Source organism: Macrobrachium rosenbergii, chromosome 18 (assembly GCF_040412425.1).
Source record: "Macrobrachium rosenbergii isolate ZJJX-2024 chromosome 18, ASM4041242v1, whole genome shotgun sequence".
Classification (NCBI taxonomy): Eukaryota; Metazoa; Arthropoda; class Malacostraca; order Decapoda; family Palaemonidae; genus Macrobrachium; species Macrobrachium rosenbergii.
The window spans coordinates 8,754,234-8,772,392 of record NC_089758.1 but is presented as its reverse complement, the minus strand read 5'-3'; the positions used below and the strand labels follow the sequence as shown (position 1 = coordinate 8,772,392).

Here is an 18,159-nt window from a genome sequence, read left to right as displayed (position 1 = left end):
CAGATGACGAAAGTATATTTGCTACAAAATATTCACTGAAGCTTTTTTTAATTATTCTTTTATTAGTGATAAGTTTTTGGAATTATTTTAGATAGTTATACAGATATGTAGTTATTGTTTTTGTTGATTTTACTGATGATATTTACTTTAAAAGAAGACGTGGCCACAATTTCATACGATTTCAAGCCAGTTACAGGTATTATTGTCAATTTTATCGTCAGAGTTGTGACGCAGAGTTTACTATACTTCATAACGATTATTATTATTATTATTATTATTATTATTATTATTATTATTATTATTATTATTATTATTATTATTATTATTATTATTACTGCTGCTGGTATTGGCAGTGTCGATGAGCTCTGTGCTAAGAATAGCTTAATCACTGGTGTCAGACGAGGAAGCGCTTGAAAGCTCACGTTACCACAAAGCTATGCTAGCTGCCAAAGAAATCAAGCACAACGTTGAAGCATGCATCTGTATAGATAAAGATATTAACAATCATTGTACGTAAATATGAAGAGCACCTTTTATTTTCAAAAGAAGTTGAAAATAAATTAAGTCTTTTTTAGTTGTAGTATAATTCTTACTTTTATTTTTATCATTATTTTCAGTCTATCAGCCCCAGGGAGCAACGCCTACCTACTGTAATCACATTACGTTTTCCTTCCTCCAATGTGCCTTCAAAACGCACTTGTAAGTGTCTCTTACCTAAGTCTCCTATTGTCATCTTTATTGGTAGTATTATTATTAGTAGCTTTTGTATTTTTTTTTATCACGTATTTTGCTCGGCCTCCTTTATATCTACATCCTGCATTTATTTTTGACTAGCTGAAATGAAGAATATTATCTTTACTATTAAAAGAAAGACTTGCGACCCCATTCTCCATGGCCCTTTTTTAAAAGAGCGCTTCTAATATAGTATATCTTCGGCGAGGAGGGGACGTCTCTCGACACCCCATCACACAGTGTCCCCTTTCTCCCCGCAAAAATATTATTTCTCAATTTCAGCGTCTTCCTCCTCCTAAACAAACATTCTTCCTCCCCGGTGGGTTCTCGTGTCCTCCTCCTCTTCTTCTTTTCCTGCTACTTCTTCTTCCTCTGCTTCTTCCTCTTCCCTCTTTCTTTCGTGACCTCAGGAGCTGCAAACATCATCACCCTTCATCACCGCCTCCGCCAATGAAAACAAAGCTCAAGTGACACCTTCGTCGTCCAATCCTCCAATCGCAAGGGCCTCTGCTCCTCTGGCGCCGGTGGCTCCAACCAATCAGCGTTGAAGGCAACCAGCATGAACTAAATAGGTGGCTGGTTGGCCCATCGGGGACTTCATTAAGAGACAAGAAGGACGAGAGCAACTTGCTGATTGCTTTGCTGCTCTCATCTGGAAATGATGTTTCGGGGTTTCGTCAACATCTGTCTGATGGAAATTCCTTACCTTGCGACACCACCGCCATCCTCCAACTCATCCTCCTCCACCTCTTCGTTCTCCTCCTCCTCCTCCTCCTCCTCCTCCTCCTCCTCCACTTGATTCGAGCAGGTTCTCCGAGGGTCTTTGCCTCTGGCTTAATGGCTCCATATTTACCCTCGTTCTCATTTCCTCTCCTTATTCTCATTTTCCTTTGTTTGTTTAATGTTCGGCCGTGTTTATCTAAGCTCAGACTCACGAGACTTGATGAAGTGTAGGCAATGTAAATGTTCCGTAAGATTAAAAGCTTAGTTGAATGATTGTGGAAAGATGCCATTGATATCTGGCAGCAAAAGATAAAATTGCCCTTTTTGGGCTGAGCTTCGATCTGTTAAAGAATTGATGATGTATTTTGTTTACCACGTTCTAGTTAATGAATGTAGATGGGTTTTATAAAGACTGGAATGCCAAAAGAAAGTTAAGTGAACATTTGAAATTTTATGTGGTTATGTGTGCATTTATTTCAGGTATGACGTACATAATAACACACGCACACACATGTATATATATATATGATATATATATGTATGTATATATATATATATATATATATATATATATATATATATATATATATATATATATGTATATATATATGTATGTATATATATATGTATGTATATATATATATATATATATATATATATATATATATATATATATATATATATATATATATATATATAAATATATATATGTACATAGAAATTACAAATATTCCTCTTAAACATTTCCTCAGTAACTGGAGCAAATCACTGAACAAAAATATGTTAACATCTGATAATTACGCTTTGTTTAATTCACATTAAGCTGCTATAGTTTCAAATTTAATGGAAAAAGTTTCATTTGCTGTTTGCTGAAAACGATAGGGTCGTAGTTAGTACAGTGGTTAGAGAACATATTCGAAGGTGAATAGATGAATAGATATATATATATATATATATATATATATATATATATATATATATATATATATATATATATATATATATATATATATATATATATATATATATATATATATATATATATATATATATATATATATATATATATATATATTATATATATATATATATATATATATATTATATATTTATATGTGTGTATGTATGTATTTATATAAAATGAACATTCATGTTAATTTGTGTATATATGTATGTATATATATATATATATATATATATATATATATATATATATATATATATATATATATATATATATATAGTCATTGTTAAGATTCCCATCAAGTAATTAGGACTAAACCTATAAAATAGACAAAAACATTCAACCAATACGATATATAAACATTGGAGAGTAAATCTGACAAAACTAGCAGTAAGAGAAGTGCGATGAGTCTGAAGAACCATTTATAAAATGCAATAAGAAACCCAAAACTTGTGCCAAAGAGCAGCAGAAAACTGAGTTTACGAAGATCTCGTTAATTGCGTCTGAGGCTTTTAGGAAAAGAGATATTCATCCGATAATGGTATGAATAACAAAGACAATGACTGCAGTGAGAGGGGGCGGGTTGGGGGGCGCCTTACCTGCCGCTTTTGGTAATGATCATCTCCGTCCCGAGTTCGTGGAACTTCTCCCAGAGGTCTTTGGTCTCCAGGTAGCAGGTGACGCCTCTGAGATCCTCGCAGTTGCAGGAGCCCTCCAGGCGAGCCCTCTTCGAGTCGCGTCCTTCGGAGACGCCTCCCTTAGGGCCGGTGACCACCTCTGAGTCGTCCTTGGTGGCATCTGAGGAGGAGGTCACCTCCGGGGGCTCCTGGTCCTCGTCTGGCAGAGAGAGCGGGTGGGGCGAGGGGGAACGGGACAGTTTCCCTGTGTCGAAAAAAAAGTCAGGCTTTTAATACGATCTAAAAATAAAATAAACTCAGATTTATTTTAAATTACGATGCAGCATTCTCTTAAATATGCATACTTGTATGAGTACATGTAAAATCTATCATTTGCAGTACAATATATACATTCAAATCATGCATAATTTCTTATTAAGACAGGTTCAAGTACGCCAGGTTCATTCCTCTTTTTCGTAGTCACGTAGAAATGCCATTAATGAAAGTCGGTACTGGATTGAGCTTTGTTATGGACGTCACAAAGTAACAACAAATAACTTCTGTCAAGTGAGAAATACAAGGTAAAAGAAGATAATATCTGGTGATAATATTATTCTTTTATTGTTCTTGTTACCACCTGCTGTGCTACGCTATAAATGCTCTATGACAAATGTCTAGTCTTTTGTTTATAACCACTGATTTATCACTTGCAGCAGTAAAAGCCTTTTTCTTACAGAATTGTTTGTTTATTTACACATGGATTTTTGAAGCTTTCTTTTTTTTTTAATAAGTAGCATCACTTCATCTGTGTCCTTTTTTGTATGTACCTTGCGTAACTGTTGCGACCCTAGTTTACATCAATCAATAAATCAATTTCATCATTCGATGCAGAACTACAGTAATAAAATAACTTCTCTTTCCCGTTATTCTCCAGCGTCCAGATCCTTCATTAGTCATTACGGTTATTTTCGTGTTGTTTCAAAGCCAGATTCTGGCATGTAAAAGCATCTCAAAGTCTCTCTCTCTCTCTCTCTCTCTCTCTCTCTCTCTCTCTCTCTCTCTCTCTCTCTCTCTCTCTCTCTCTCTCCGTGGAACTCCCATGAAAGTTTTTTGCGTATATACAAAAAAAAAATTTATCAAGTGGATGAATGATTGTTCCCGAGTCTTGCCATAGCTTAGTTCCGTGTCAAATCGTAGCTGTACCCTTCCTCTGCCTCTTGCCTTGATTTTGTTGAAAAGAATTTAAAGTTTAAAAGAGGAAAATGAAAGCGAGATAAAAAAAAAAAAAAAAGGCAAGCAGTAGATACAGGCTGGAAAAGGTCTTCTGGCCCGAGACTTGTCTATTATTTATCGCTGAATTTATTTATTTATTCAAGCGTTGGAACTCTTTTCCTGCTTCCTTGATCTCCGGATCTCATAGCCTTCTATCCTTCAGGAAATGCATGTACCGTTTATTTGGTAAATAAGCCCAACTCTCCCCTAACCCCGTTTTCAAATTTGGGTTTACTGTGGTCCTAAGGTGGACAGGCGCATCGGGTTAATCCACGAATTGTTCGGCTTGCGAATCCTCATACTTGGAGGTGACACCAAACCCATTAGCATCCATTTTCTCAGCATTTGCAAAATTTCGAAAATGTAAAAAAAAAAAAAAAATAAAAAATACGAAATAAATAAAATACATTGTTTTGGTAATTCATCTGTTAGGTTCTCTTTTCTGCAAAATCACAGTTCCTCTATTAGTCCGCTCTTTGCATAGTTTAGCATCGCAGTCCCTTTATGGAGAATGATGCAGAGTGGAATGCGAACTGCTAATTGGCTTCCTCTCCGCAAAATAGTTGTCTAATCATTCCCTGGCGTTTTTCGTATCACTCCATTTTATCTTTTGCCCTTTTTAAAACTTACCTAAGCCGTGCCATTATTTCCAAGAGACTGAGAGTGACGGATGTGTCATTAAGCCCTGTTGCATATTATTAGACTATTCATGGTAAAAATCCCGTGACGCCTAAGCCTGTTGGTAAGCTCTCGAACATCTCCCTTGGGGATATGCGTCTATCAGTGGTGTCACTTCTTGAACGCGCGCGCCGTGATTCAGCCATAAAAACGTCAAAAATCCCATTGAAGGTAGTCAATCCTATTAGTGGATTCTCGGAGGCGAGATGATAAAAAAGAAAATAAAAAAGTGCAAGACAAAATATAGAAGGTTGTCTCGAGCATCTGCGGGGAAGGGGATGAGGGTAAAGTTCTCGTTGGAGAGGCAATCAACTAAGAATAATTCTTTAATGAGGGTATTTACTACTACGGGTAACAAGAGTGTAAAATATATACCCTGATCAGTTTATTAAATATCGTTTTGCTTCTAAAAAAATTACTTAAGAATGTCAAATCCGGTGTCCTACCCCTTCCGAGCCACCCCGCCCCCAACCTCTCTCTCTCTCTCTCTCTCTCTCTCTCTCTCTCTCTCTCTCTCTCTCTCAAAGAGTGAAATTTTTATGCGTGCTTGCGTAGTGTTATAATTTTTATTCATCGAGTAACCACTTTGAATCACTTAAGTACAGCTAAACGCAGTGAACATTAATATGCAGATTTTATTTCGCTAATCTTCTGGTGTCCAGTATTCGCTCTTTTCTTTATAAATTCCAAGACCCCGGAATTTCTTTTCATTACTTTCATCATTTCAAATTGAATTTTTTCCTTTCAGTTATGCTTATAAGAGTCACATGAATGGCATATCCATTTCGCTAGAATCTATTGATCTGCCGTGTTACGTGCTCCTTCTGCTCTCTTAAGATTTGGGAGCTTCTTGTGACCCATTCCCGCACAAACCGGAGCCCTAAGGTCAGTTGCCTATAGGTGAGGTTGTTAGCCTCTTATATATACCCCTTCAGTTGTTCACGGGAGCTTACGCACCAAAGGGCATGGACCTCCATCAACGATCAGCGCTCCGTGCTCTGACCAGCCTCAACCAACCGACTTAACGAGAGACCAGCAGCGTAGCAACCGTGTTACTGCATGGCATTCACGGATAGGGTATCCATCCAGAAACTGATCAGACCCAACGAATGAGCAGCAGTATAGCGAACGTACTATTTATTAAAGCTGTAAACAGACTGGGAAAGTCGCATCGCTTATAATAGCACACCGCCATCATCATGGAATGTAATGTGTGTCCGAAAGAATGATTCTACGCAGCCGAATAAAAACTTACGCAGCCCATGATCGAAGAAAAATTAAAAAAACCGAGAGAGACCTACAAATTAGAGAATGGAAGTCCGTAGGAATCAGGGAAAACGAAAGTTTGAGGAGAATTCCGATCCTCGTTAGTCGTTGGAAAGAAATAATCTTCACCTATACCTGGAATCTGAGATAAATGAGGCTAAAGGAGAACGGGATTATAAGTATTACAAAGCTGCAGAGAGGTGAAGTTTTATTTATTTTTTCTTTCTTTATTTATTTATATATTTATTTTTAGCTCCTATTTCCTAGCGACCGTTCCGATTCAAATAAAATTATCTTGGAAACTTCCCCTGGAGATCAATAATGGAATTGCAGCTCAAATAATTTGTAGACAAAAAATATATAAACAGATAAATAGAAATCAGTCTCTTTGATAAAGCAGGTAAAACAAAGTGCAGTGAATGAACGGGGAAACAAAGAGATATGCAAATTAAAGAACCAAGAACAATGAAATAAATATGAAATAGATAAAGAAGGAAGGGAATCACACTGACCAGAAACGTTTAAAGATGGAGACTTATAAACTGGATGAAATGATCCATCGTAACTTGACTCCAGTTTCTTTGTTTGAGTATTGCAAAAAAATTAATACGTGTGAATAAATCGGATTCTTATCAGGATAGGGGGAGGGAGACCTAGAAAATGACGTTGGCGTGATAAAAGCAATTGGACAGAGTCTGTAAGGGCAACGATATCAGTTCACGAACTCTGGGCAAGTTTTCTGTAAAGGAGCTTGTCCTTGATTTATCAGTTAAAGGATAAATATGACAGTGACTACTGCCTTATTTTTCTCTGGAGTCATCGCAGAATCGGAAATTAATTATTATCGATCAAGTATTTCATTAAAATTCATTTATTATCGATCAAGTGTTTCATTAAAATTATTGTCGATCAAGTGTTTCATTAAAATTATTGTCGATTAAGCGCTTCATTAAAATTATTGTCGATCAAGTGTTTCATTAAAATTATTGTCGATCAAGGGTTTCACCAAAATTATTGTCGATCAAGTGTTTCATTAAAATTATTGTCGATCAAGGGTTTCACCAAAATTATTGTCGATCAAGCATTTCATTAAAATTATTGTCGATCAAGTGTTTCATTACCCATTTAGTAAAACCTTCGATTTCGTCAAGCACTAGTCAAGATTATAAGGATACGACTTCAGTACTTTCCACTTCCGTCATGAATTCACACAGCTTCCAGTTAAACTGGTCTGGATTCGCCGTTCTTATTTGAAAAATAATAATAATATCCTCAACCCTGCCTGTGAATTCATTCAACTTCAATCCAATGAACTTTTATGAGATGTTTTGTACTCCCAACCTCACTTTCAAGATAGAATTGCAATCATTATACTTGAACAAGTTATTTTACTAAGATACCGTTTCTAAAACCACATCTCAGACTCCTTGAATTCAATAAACTTCTCGATTACCTCCGATCTCTGAGTATTGAACCCACTGATCACCTCAAGAGAGAAAAGCCATAACTTCAGTCGTCTCAGCTTCGTATCCGCCCAGCTTTAAATCCATTTTCCTTTTGTAAGCACTCGGTCTTGAATGCACTCGCCATTAAAATTTCTTTGCTTTTAAGTAACGTAACCTTGAATTCCTTCGTTTTCATTTCTGTATCTGAACATGAGACGAGAGACAGTAGCCTGGAATTTATTAGTCTTTATAATCGAACTTGAGGCGATGGAACACGGAGATGTTTTTGCTTCCTAATTCATTCACCTTCACGACTGCCGATGTAACCTTGCATTCAGTTACGAAGGTCTTATCATTGAGGTCAGTTAATGAAGTCAAGGTCTTGAACTACTTGATGATTCAAGAATTTACGAATTCACCTTCGTCAGGTGAGGAAGTGGCGGTTGGCTGTACATCAAACCGGCGGGAGATAACGGAGTCTAATTGATAGCCTAAGGTCCCCAGGCAGTCGACGTAGCAGCTTTTATTGGCTATAATGGATTGCCACCGCAACATTAAATATCGCGCATTAAAGACGGCTAAATTGTGACTTAACTAACCGCAATGGAAATGCCTGCGATTTCTTTCAGACGATCACATGCACGCACAAACAGCATAATATATGTAGATATATATATATATATATATATATATATATATATATATATATATATATATATATATATATGTGTATATATATACACACATATGTATGTGTTATATATATACATTATATATTATATATAAAGGCAGATAAATATTGTTTTCATCTTCCCTTTTTTACGGACGCCTTTTAGATTACATTACATCATTGTTATTATTATTATTATTATTATTATTATTATTATTATTATTATTATTATTATTATTATTATTATTATTATTATTCTTATCATCGGTGTTTTGGTAACATAAAAGTTTTTCTAATAATATTTTGAGGAAAATCTCATTTCTTTCACAACTTGGTTAAATTATTTTGTTAAACGATTTACGCGGTTTCCGGAGAAGTTTTGTGTCACTGGAGAATTTTTTAGAATATCCATTGTCATAAAAGTTTTGGGAAGAATAAAAATTTGACTTTTGCTTCAGCACGGACACCTTTTAGATTGCATTACATGATTCTAGAATTAATAGTTATATATTGATACTAACTTGAAGCCTCGGAAAACCCAGTTGAAATGATATACTGGCTGTCACTATATATACTGCATATATATATATATATATATATATATATATATATATATATATATATATATATATATATATATATATATATATATATATATATATATGTATATATATATATATATATATATATATATATATATATATATATATATATATATATATATATATATATATATATATATATATATATATATATATATATATATATATATATATATATATATATATATATATATATATATATATATATATATATATATATATATATATATATATATATATATATATATATATATATAAGTTTAGCTGCCTTTACTAACTTACCTCTGTTTCTCTGTTCGTGAAAAAACTGCTGTGCTTTTTCCCTCATTTGCTCAATATAATGCAAGAACGATCGAGATTTCCATGACCACTTCAGCGAATAACTGGCATTTTAATAGCTGCTGAAGAAATGGCACCCCCTCCCCTTCCCTTCTCTCTCTCTCTCTCTCTCTCTCTCTCTCTCTCTGTCCTTCGCCCCAAACGAGTAAGTAGCTCAAACTGCGGTAAGTATCTAAGGCCTGAAATCAGCGCAACGGGGTAGGTTCGAGTTCCATGCCCTGGGGATTCCCAAGAAGCTAATTACGATGGGCGGGTGTGTATATATATAATACACTGTGTCCTCCTCCTCCTCCTCCTCCTCCTCCTCCTCCTCATCCTCCTCCTCCTCCCAAAACCGGTGGGTCTCCCTCGGTAGTCAACCGAAGTTAGCTTCTGTGCTGTGGCTTTATGGAGAAATTGCGATAGCGGGTGTATCGTTTCTTGTCGATGGCAAAGATCGTCGTAATTTCTGGCGGTACCTGTGCTTTGTGGTTGAGGCCTGCTAAGGTGGGGTGGTTGGCCGATGAAAAATTGGCCAGTTGTTGTGAGATGAAAATGGACAATTTTCTCTTCGGAGATGAGAGAATGTGCTTGCTGCAGCTTCCGGAGTGCTTGGAATTTGGATGGGTAGAGTATGTGTGCGCCTGCGTTTACTCTGTATGATTCGAATAATTCCCATCCTGAATTTGCTTGTAACTGCATATAACCGTATATGTGTAGATGCTTATGTTTGTGCATTACAATGTTTTTTCATTAATGATTCGCGGTGATTCATTATAAACGTATCTCGTAGCAAGGTCTAGAGAGTATAGATCTTGTCTTGTAGGTTTCTAATGCAACAGATGCCAGTTTACGCGTATGTTTATGGACGTGTTAATGCGTGTAAGAATGAGTATATTAAGTTCCAATTTAAATATTTCTTTTGATTTTGTTTTCTTATATTAATTATTCGCGTTGATGTAAAAAATGTTCGCCTTCAGTGAGTACGTATTATGCTATGCTGGGTGGGTCTGTGTGTACGCTTCCTGTGAATATTTGATATTGTTAAGATTTAGTTTTCTGTAAAAGAAAACTATTATTCCGGCTTTACCTGTCCGTCCGCACTTTCTGTGTCCGCCCTCAGATCTTAAAAACTACTGAGGTTAGAGGGCTGCAAATTGGTATGTTGATCATCCACCCTCCAATCATCAAGCATACCAAATTGCAGCCCCCTAGCCTCAGTAGTTTTTTTTTTTTTAAAGGTTAAGGTTAGCCATGATCGTGCGTCTGGCACCGCTATAGGACAGGCCACCGCCGGGTCGTGGCTGAAAGTTTCATGGGTCGTGGCTCATACAGCATTATACCGAGACCACCGAAAGATAGATCTATTTTCGGTGGCCTTGATTATACGCTGAACAGAAAACTCGATTGCTCCAAAGAAACTTTGGTGCATATTTACTTTTTTTTTCTTATTCTGTAATGAAACCTGCGTCACAACTATGAAAGTGTGCACTTGTAAGAAATATCAATTTAGGCTGATTCCTTCAATTGTTTATTATAGAAAGCTCCAAAGACGAGCAACCTAACGATCACATCTTGTCCAGGCCCGAAGTAAGTATACCTTAGTTTTACCGAAGAAAACAAGACGAAGAGAGGGGATGAAGAACGTTGGTTTTAATCCTTGAGGATACGGTTTACCTTTGGCCTCATGAAGGTTGTAGAGTGATGTCGAAAAATCTTCATGTGTTATTGTAATTGAAGTATTTTTTTCTTTAGTTGCTGTGGCTCTGGAATTCTTTTTCTGCTCTTGTTTTTCTACTCTTCTAAGCTTTTGTATTTGAAACATAGGTTTATCGTTCTCTGCCTCGTGATTTCTTGTTTTCTCCGAGGCTGGAGTAGGGAAGGGCGTTAATTTGCTCTTTCGTAATGGCCTTTGCACCTTTAAAAGGTTTCGAATGTATAAACAGCATGCTTTTTTTGCATGTGCACTTCCTTTATTCTCCCTCAAGTGCTGTTTACGAGTCTTGTTAGAGGACAGTCTAGTTGGCCCTGTTATGATTTTCTCTGTGCAATTTCTCTTTGGTTTGCTTGCTTTCTATCTGAATAACCTGTGACACTTGAACAAACAAACTTGTGTCGATGCATTAAGTCTCATAAATAGCTCATTTTGAAAAGAAACGACTTACACATATCTCCTTAAATGCTGGAAGACCTCATAAACCTCATAAATTGCCAAATTTCGAAGGAGGGAGGGCTTTGAATGTGGGTTCTTCCTAAGGCAGTTCACAGGACGTCCACTCTCTCTCCAATTCCAAAAACCCAACCCAAGCCAAATATCGGCAAGAAAGGATTAGTACTCGCAGTCTGGATACGACCCTTGGGAGCAAACAAGAAAATAATTTATAGTGCAAGAAGAACGAAATATTAAGAATAAAAAACGGCTAAGAGAGAGAGAGAGAGAGAGAGAGAGTAGAACGATTTACGGGGCGACCATCGTAAGAACAGTCTTCGTGGCGATCTCGACTTGATATATCGTGGGTGCGTGCTGGAGGAAATGACAGAGCCGGCGCTCAACCTCACACCTCGGCCCTGTTTTTGCCCTCCCAAATAACCACCTTGGCTGCCAATACGGGGACCCGTGATTGACTTCGGGGGCGGGAGGCGAATCGCTTGATGCTATACCCAGAGGTTAGAGGGAGTCGTTTGGGGCACGACTCTCAGAAAATCCAGACAGGGGTGAGTCCTACTCATAGTATCCTATCAAAGGGATGAGATCGTAGAGGGAAACTCTACAATGCCACAATGCCATGACTCTAAAGTCTAAACAGGACTTAGTGAGAGGTAAGGTCACTTGCTCCTGTCTTTTTCAGACCTCACTTTTAACCATTGCGGCTAACACTGGAACGTTAAAATATGTAGCAGTTTTCAGTAACGCCTGGAATTGTTACAAGGCAGTTTCCCCCCTTTATCTGTGCTTTGGATCGCCATAAGTACATGAACTTTTATGGCAGAATAAATAGGAGACAATAAGTTGACCATACACAGTGTATATAGTTTCGCAATTTTCTGTACAGTTCGAAAAGGAATAGGCCCAATTGGTGAAAGAATATCCCCCGTAATATAAGCACTAAGGAAGAATGAACGAGCTTTTGTTTTAGCAACCACTGTTTATGAACATTATATTTCCCAGATGGTTTAAACCAACTAACCTTCTGCCACCAGAGTGTCAGGCGCGTTGGAGCTGTAAGTTGTATTCATAAGGTGTTTTGTAAATATTCAGCGAAATACAAGGTTTCACCAAACCTTTTCACCCATATATTTCGTGTCTTCAAATCAGTGCAGAACTGTTTCCCTTCTTGAAAATGTCATATTTACAAAATCACGCATTCTTCCCGAAATAATTAAGATATTGACATGCTTATAGGTGACAGATAATCCCTATTCGTATTTTGCTTTCCTTTAAATTCAGAAAGATAGTGGAACGGACAGCCATACCACCGTATCTAGCCCGCGCTCGAAGGAGGTAAGAAAAGACGAGAGTGCATTGGGTCTAAGTCTGGTAGGATAAGCTGGATCTTTTAGTACAACAACAACCAAACTCCCCATCAGAGCTACCGTCCTTGTAATTAATTATTGAATATTTGTTAACCATAATCTCATGTCAGATATCTAAATTCACTGAAGTCAAAATTTACTGCTTTGTCATAAAAATGAACTCTTGCAGATCTGCATTTCTCTATTTCTCACTGGAAAATGTGATAAATTAATAATAATGAGCCTATCTATTATATATCTATATATATATATATATACATGTGTATATGTATATTTATTGGTGATATATATATATATATATATATATATATATATATATATATATATATAATTATATATAATGTATATATATATATATACATATATATAGCCACATGTATACATATATATATATATATATACTCGTATATATCACATATATATGTATAATGATAAGCTAAAGCCACAAGGAACAAAGATGTGTAAAATACATGAAAATACTTGGCACTCTGTCGTTTCCTTTTAAATATTTCATTTGGTCCAGCTGATAAACAAATCATGTGCAAAATTGTGATGTTAATCGTTATATATATATATATATATATATATATATATATATATATATATATATATATATATATATATATATATATATATATATATATATATATATATATATATATATATATTTATATATATATATATATATATATATATATATATATATATATATATATATATATATATATATATATATATATATATATCATGAGGGTGCAATGCAAACAACATTTATGTACATATGAACGTGCCGATTCCAAATCCAAATTAAAATTTACATAACATTCTTACAATAACTCTATATTCGGGTAGAATACTAATAACTTGATTTGGAAAAGGTTTTGCAACAGTGTTTAAATTACTTACACAGTGTGCACAGTTTACGTCACGTTTTTTTGCGATCATGACGTACATTTTAAGTATATTTCGTGTCACGTTAACAGTTCAGATGTCCAATTCTAAACCAGATGGGAAGGAAAATTTCTTTTCGTTATTAGTCTCCAATGATTATGTTATTTTGTCTCGATATGTAGGTTTTTTTATTTACATTAAGTCGTTTTTTTTAACTTTATTATTTATCCACTGTTTCCTTTTCTTTTGATTAAGTTTCTTAATCAAAAGACTCGTAAATGACTTCTAAATGATTCCTAAATTATTCATTTCCATCTACTGCAGAGTTGTGGGATTCTCACTCTACTGCCATCTTCTTTTATTCCTACAATATCATCGTAATTCACCTCCTAAATGACTCCTAAATTATTCATTTCCATCTACTGCAGAGTTGTAGGATTCTCACTCTACTGTCATCTTCTTTCATTCCTACAATATCATCGTAATTCACTTCCTAAATGACTCCTAAATTATTCATTTCCATCTACTGCAGAGTTGTAGGATTCTCACTCTACTGTCATCTTCTTTTATTCCTTCAATATCATCGTAATTCACCCCTTTGTCTGCTGTCTTCTTTCCAGTAAAGCTCCGAAAGTAAAAAGTGCGTATTTCGTTAGCCACAAAGGTCAAACGACTTCGTGGAGGGCTCTGAAGCCTCCGTCTTGGGGTGTTGTGGTGCTGAATATATTTTTTTCTCATCATATCCCATTGACTCTGCTATCATTCAGCCTGAAATTCTTTATTTCCCACGCACGCACACACCCATATATATATATATATATATATATATATATATATATATATATATATATATATATATATATATATATATATATATATATATATATATATATATGTATATATATATATATTTATATATATATATATATATATATATATGTATATATATATACATACATACATATATATACACACATTATACATATACACATACATATATATACACGCACACATATAAATATAAATATATGTATGTGTGTGTATGCATAAAATTTTCAACATTAAGCTGTTTTCCTTAACAAAGTTTTGCTACAGAGCAAAACATTAAAACCACAATCGTATTTAAGTGCTGAATCAACAATGAACACCGCGCGTTGAAAACCTCCACATGATTAGCTGCTGTTAAACTTATTGTTTCGAGCACTACTCAAAATGTGACATTCACCTCTATTTCCACACATTCTTGTACTTCCTGCTTATTGAGGTCCTTCATTTTCAGTACTTTTTCATACCTTCTATCCTGTCTTTTCAAGGACTTTCTCGCCGCCTTTTCTAAAAGATATACACTTGCTCCTACCTGTGATCTTCCACTCTTTCCACTTGACCAAACCATTTCAAATCACACTGATCCATTTTTTCACCTCCATTAATATTTTTGCTATTTCCTTTATGTTTCTCCACATCTCTCATCCTCTTAATTCTTCTTCTATCACATACAGGCTATAGGCTAGGCAGCAACAGCTGATCCCAGGAGCTTCAGTTCTTTTTCATACATTTGCAGTCCACATCCGTACTTTGCTTGCATAAAGGAGAGTTGATATGTTTAGTAATCTCTTCATATTCATAAGAGAGAGCCAACTCAACAAACCTTTTGTACTTACCCACACTGTTCTCCCCTATCAGTCATTCTGCCATATCTCATACTTTCGCCATCAATATCCTGCCAAGTGCCTTCCCTTATATACTAAGTAGTTATGCATCTGTTACTTTACCTTTATACAAAGGAATAATTATTATCTCACCCATTTTTCGAGAACCTTTCCCTCACCTAGACATACCTTACAAACCCAGGTCAGCCCTCATTTCAGAGAGCATCTCCCTATTGGCATTTTTATTCTGAGATCTATTTGTTCATTAACCTTTTCTTTTCTTTTACTTCCATGTAGAATGTCTTCTTCTTCTACTTGAAGTTCATGCTCACGGTCTCCCCTTTCTTTTTCTATTTTACTTTCTTCCTGACTACCCTATACATCTTCCTTTACATCTGCTCATGATCGTCTCTTGTGTCATGCGACTACAACTCGGATAATCTCCTTTTTCCTTCTCTAAACCATTCATTTCTTCATCCCAGCGCTTACGTCTTTACTCCCACTTCCTACCATGCTGTATCCACAAACATTTTCCTTGTTTTTCGGATCCCATCTGTGAACTTTTCAAATTCTTCATCTATCCACAGGTCCGTGCTTTTAACTCTTACTTAAAGTTCATCCGCTTTCGCGAAAGAACGCATTTTTGTTCTTTCACTTTCATAGTCTCCCTGACATAAGCACTGCCAGTTTCCTTATCTGACAGCTACCCTGGACGCGATCACTCTTCGTTTTTCCCATTCCAGCACACACTGCCCTTTCACCTGCATACCACTAATTTTTAAACGTCCAGCTTTCTCTCCTTTGATTGATCAACTATCTTATATATCATCTCTTGGTCCTTATCTACACAAATTTCAATTCCCAAAGATTAATGATGTTTTCTCTATCTTGAGCTTTGCAATGTCAGTACCAGCTACGGGGCTGCAAATCCTGGAATCCCTCAGGAGTGGAAAGTGTGATGGTTACTGACCTCAAAAGAAAAGGCTTATCTACTATTTAGAGGCCATTTCCCACAACCACGGGATCCACGACATTTGTTAGGCAGTCCTATTTTTACCTTGATATTTAATTTAGTTGACAACATTTCTATACACATTATGGACTTAAGGACACCTATTCTGCCTGTGACTTAACGTTGTATTTTTAAACATGTTTTCAATTTGCAAATCCTTATTTTTCTATTATCGGTGTTCTTATTGGTGTACTATCTAGTTTTATCGTTTTTTCTTGAATATGAATGAAAATTCTAAAAACATTTCTTTGACAAATAACTTTACTCCTTTCAGATTAATCATGAAAATTCGTCATTTTCTTATTGTCTGCTTAATCTTGTTTCTTTGTATCGGTTTCCCTATTAAATCTGAAATGTTCATATTAATGCCATAAAACTTATACTTTCTCCTTTAGGGTTCACTATTGCTCTGTCACTACCAATTTTCATGGTATTTAAGTGTACGTTGTTTTTTGCAGTCTATACGTACCTTTTGCTATACTTTTCGTCGCATGGTAGACTATTCTTGAGTGTTAATTGCTTTTTCTATTTTTGTCTTTATTATGTATTTAGGGATATATATATATATATATATATATATATATATATATATATATATATATATATATATATATATATATATATATATATATATATATATATATATATATATATATATATAATGTGTGTGTTTGTGTGGGGTGTCATTTTGTTTTTTGTTTTATATATCATTTTGCTTATTTTTGTCACTTTCCTCAACAGTTACATCTAAGCAGAACATTTTCTGTCTAATTCTCAGGCCATAGGTTTTGAATTTATGCAACTCTGCTTCTTTTATTTGTGTGTGTATATATACTGTATATACAGTATATATATATATATATATATATATATATATATATATATATATATATATATATATATAAATATATATATATATATTATATGTATATATATGTGTATACACAAACACACATAGATTTGTGTATATATGTATATATATATATATATATATATATATATATATACATTCATATATGTATATACATTATATATGTATGTATACACAAACACACACATACATATATTATGCATGTATATATATGTATATATATGTATATATATGTGTGTATGTATATACACAAACACACACACTAAAATAAGTGGCGCTATAGGCGTCACACGCGTAAATGTAGGTGACGCCAGGTTAAAGATCTGATGGTTGTATATACGCATGGTTTAAGAGGGCGTGAATGGTGAGGTTAGTATGGAGAAAGCTGCATTTGAAAATCTTTTTCATTCTCTTGCAGCATTTTTGCTACCTGGACCCCTTATGTTTTGCAGTTTGTAATAAATATCGTTTTATCAACTTTGATATATTTATTTTGCTATTTTCGTAGAGAGATTTTGTTGACTGTTTCACTTCTTTATGTGGTATGTCGTTTGATTATCTTGATTCGGAAAGCTTGGTCTCAGAAAATTCGGTCTCAATAATCACTTTGAATACTGAAGTTAAGAAATCTAAAAATAATGCAACAGCATTCAGCAACTAAAAAAAAAAAGGCCCAGAAAGTCTGTAGAAGAATAATTAACATTTTTTTCATAACTTTTACAAATGTAAGACTTGACCTTTCCAATAAATTTTATTATAAATGCATGAAAATTGGGTCTTAGAAAATTTGATATTCATTATCTGGTAGATTGAAATCCAGCTTTACCTAGGACGCAAGAGGTCCAACAACTGTTCTGTTTCGCCAATGTCTTATTACCTGCGAGGCTTTTAGTAAACGCATGTATCTTCATCTAG

At 34.9% G+C, this 18,159-nt stretch overlaps 1 protein-coding gene across 1 annotated transcript in view; it reads right to left on the bottom strand.

The window, feature by feature from the left end:
- LOC136848081 (T-box transcription factor TBX20-like) overlaps nt 1-18,159 on the bottom strand; it is a 308,981-nt gene that overhangs the window by 228,205 nt on the left and 62,617 nt on the right. Inside the window, exon 3 of the mRNA XM_067120263.1 lies at nt 3,019-3,301. Within this exon, the coding sequence (XP_066976364.1) occupies nt 3,019-3,301 (283 nt within the window). The remainder of the gene's footprint in view (nt 1-3,018; nt 3,302-18,159) is intronic.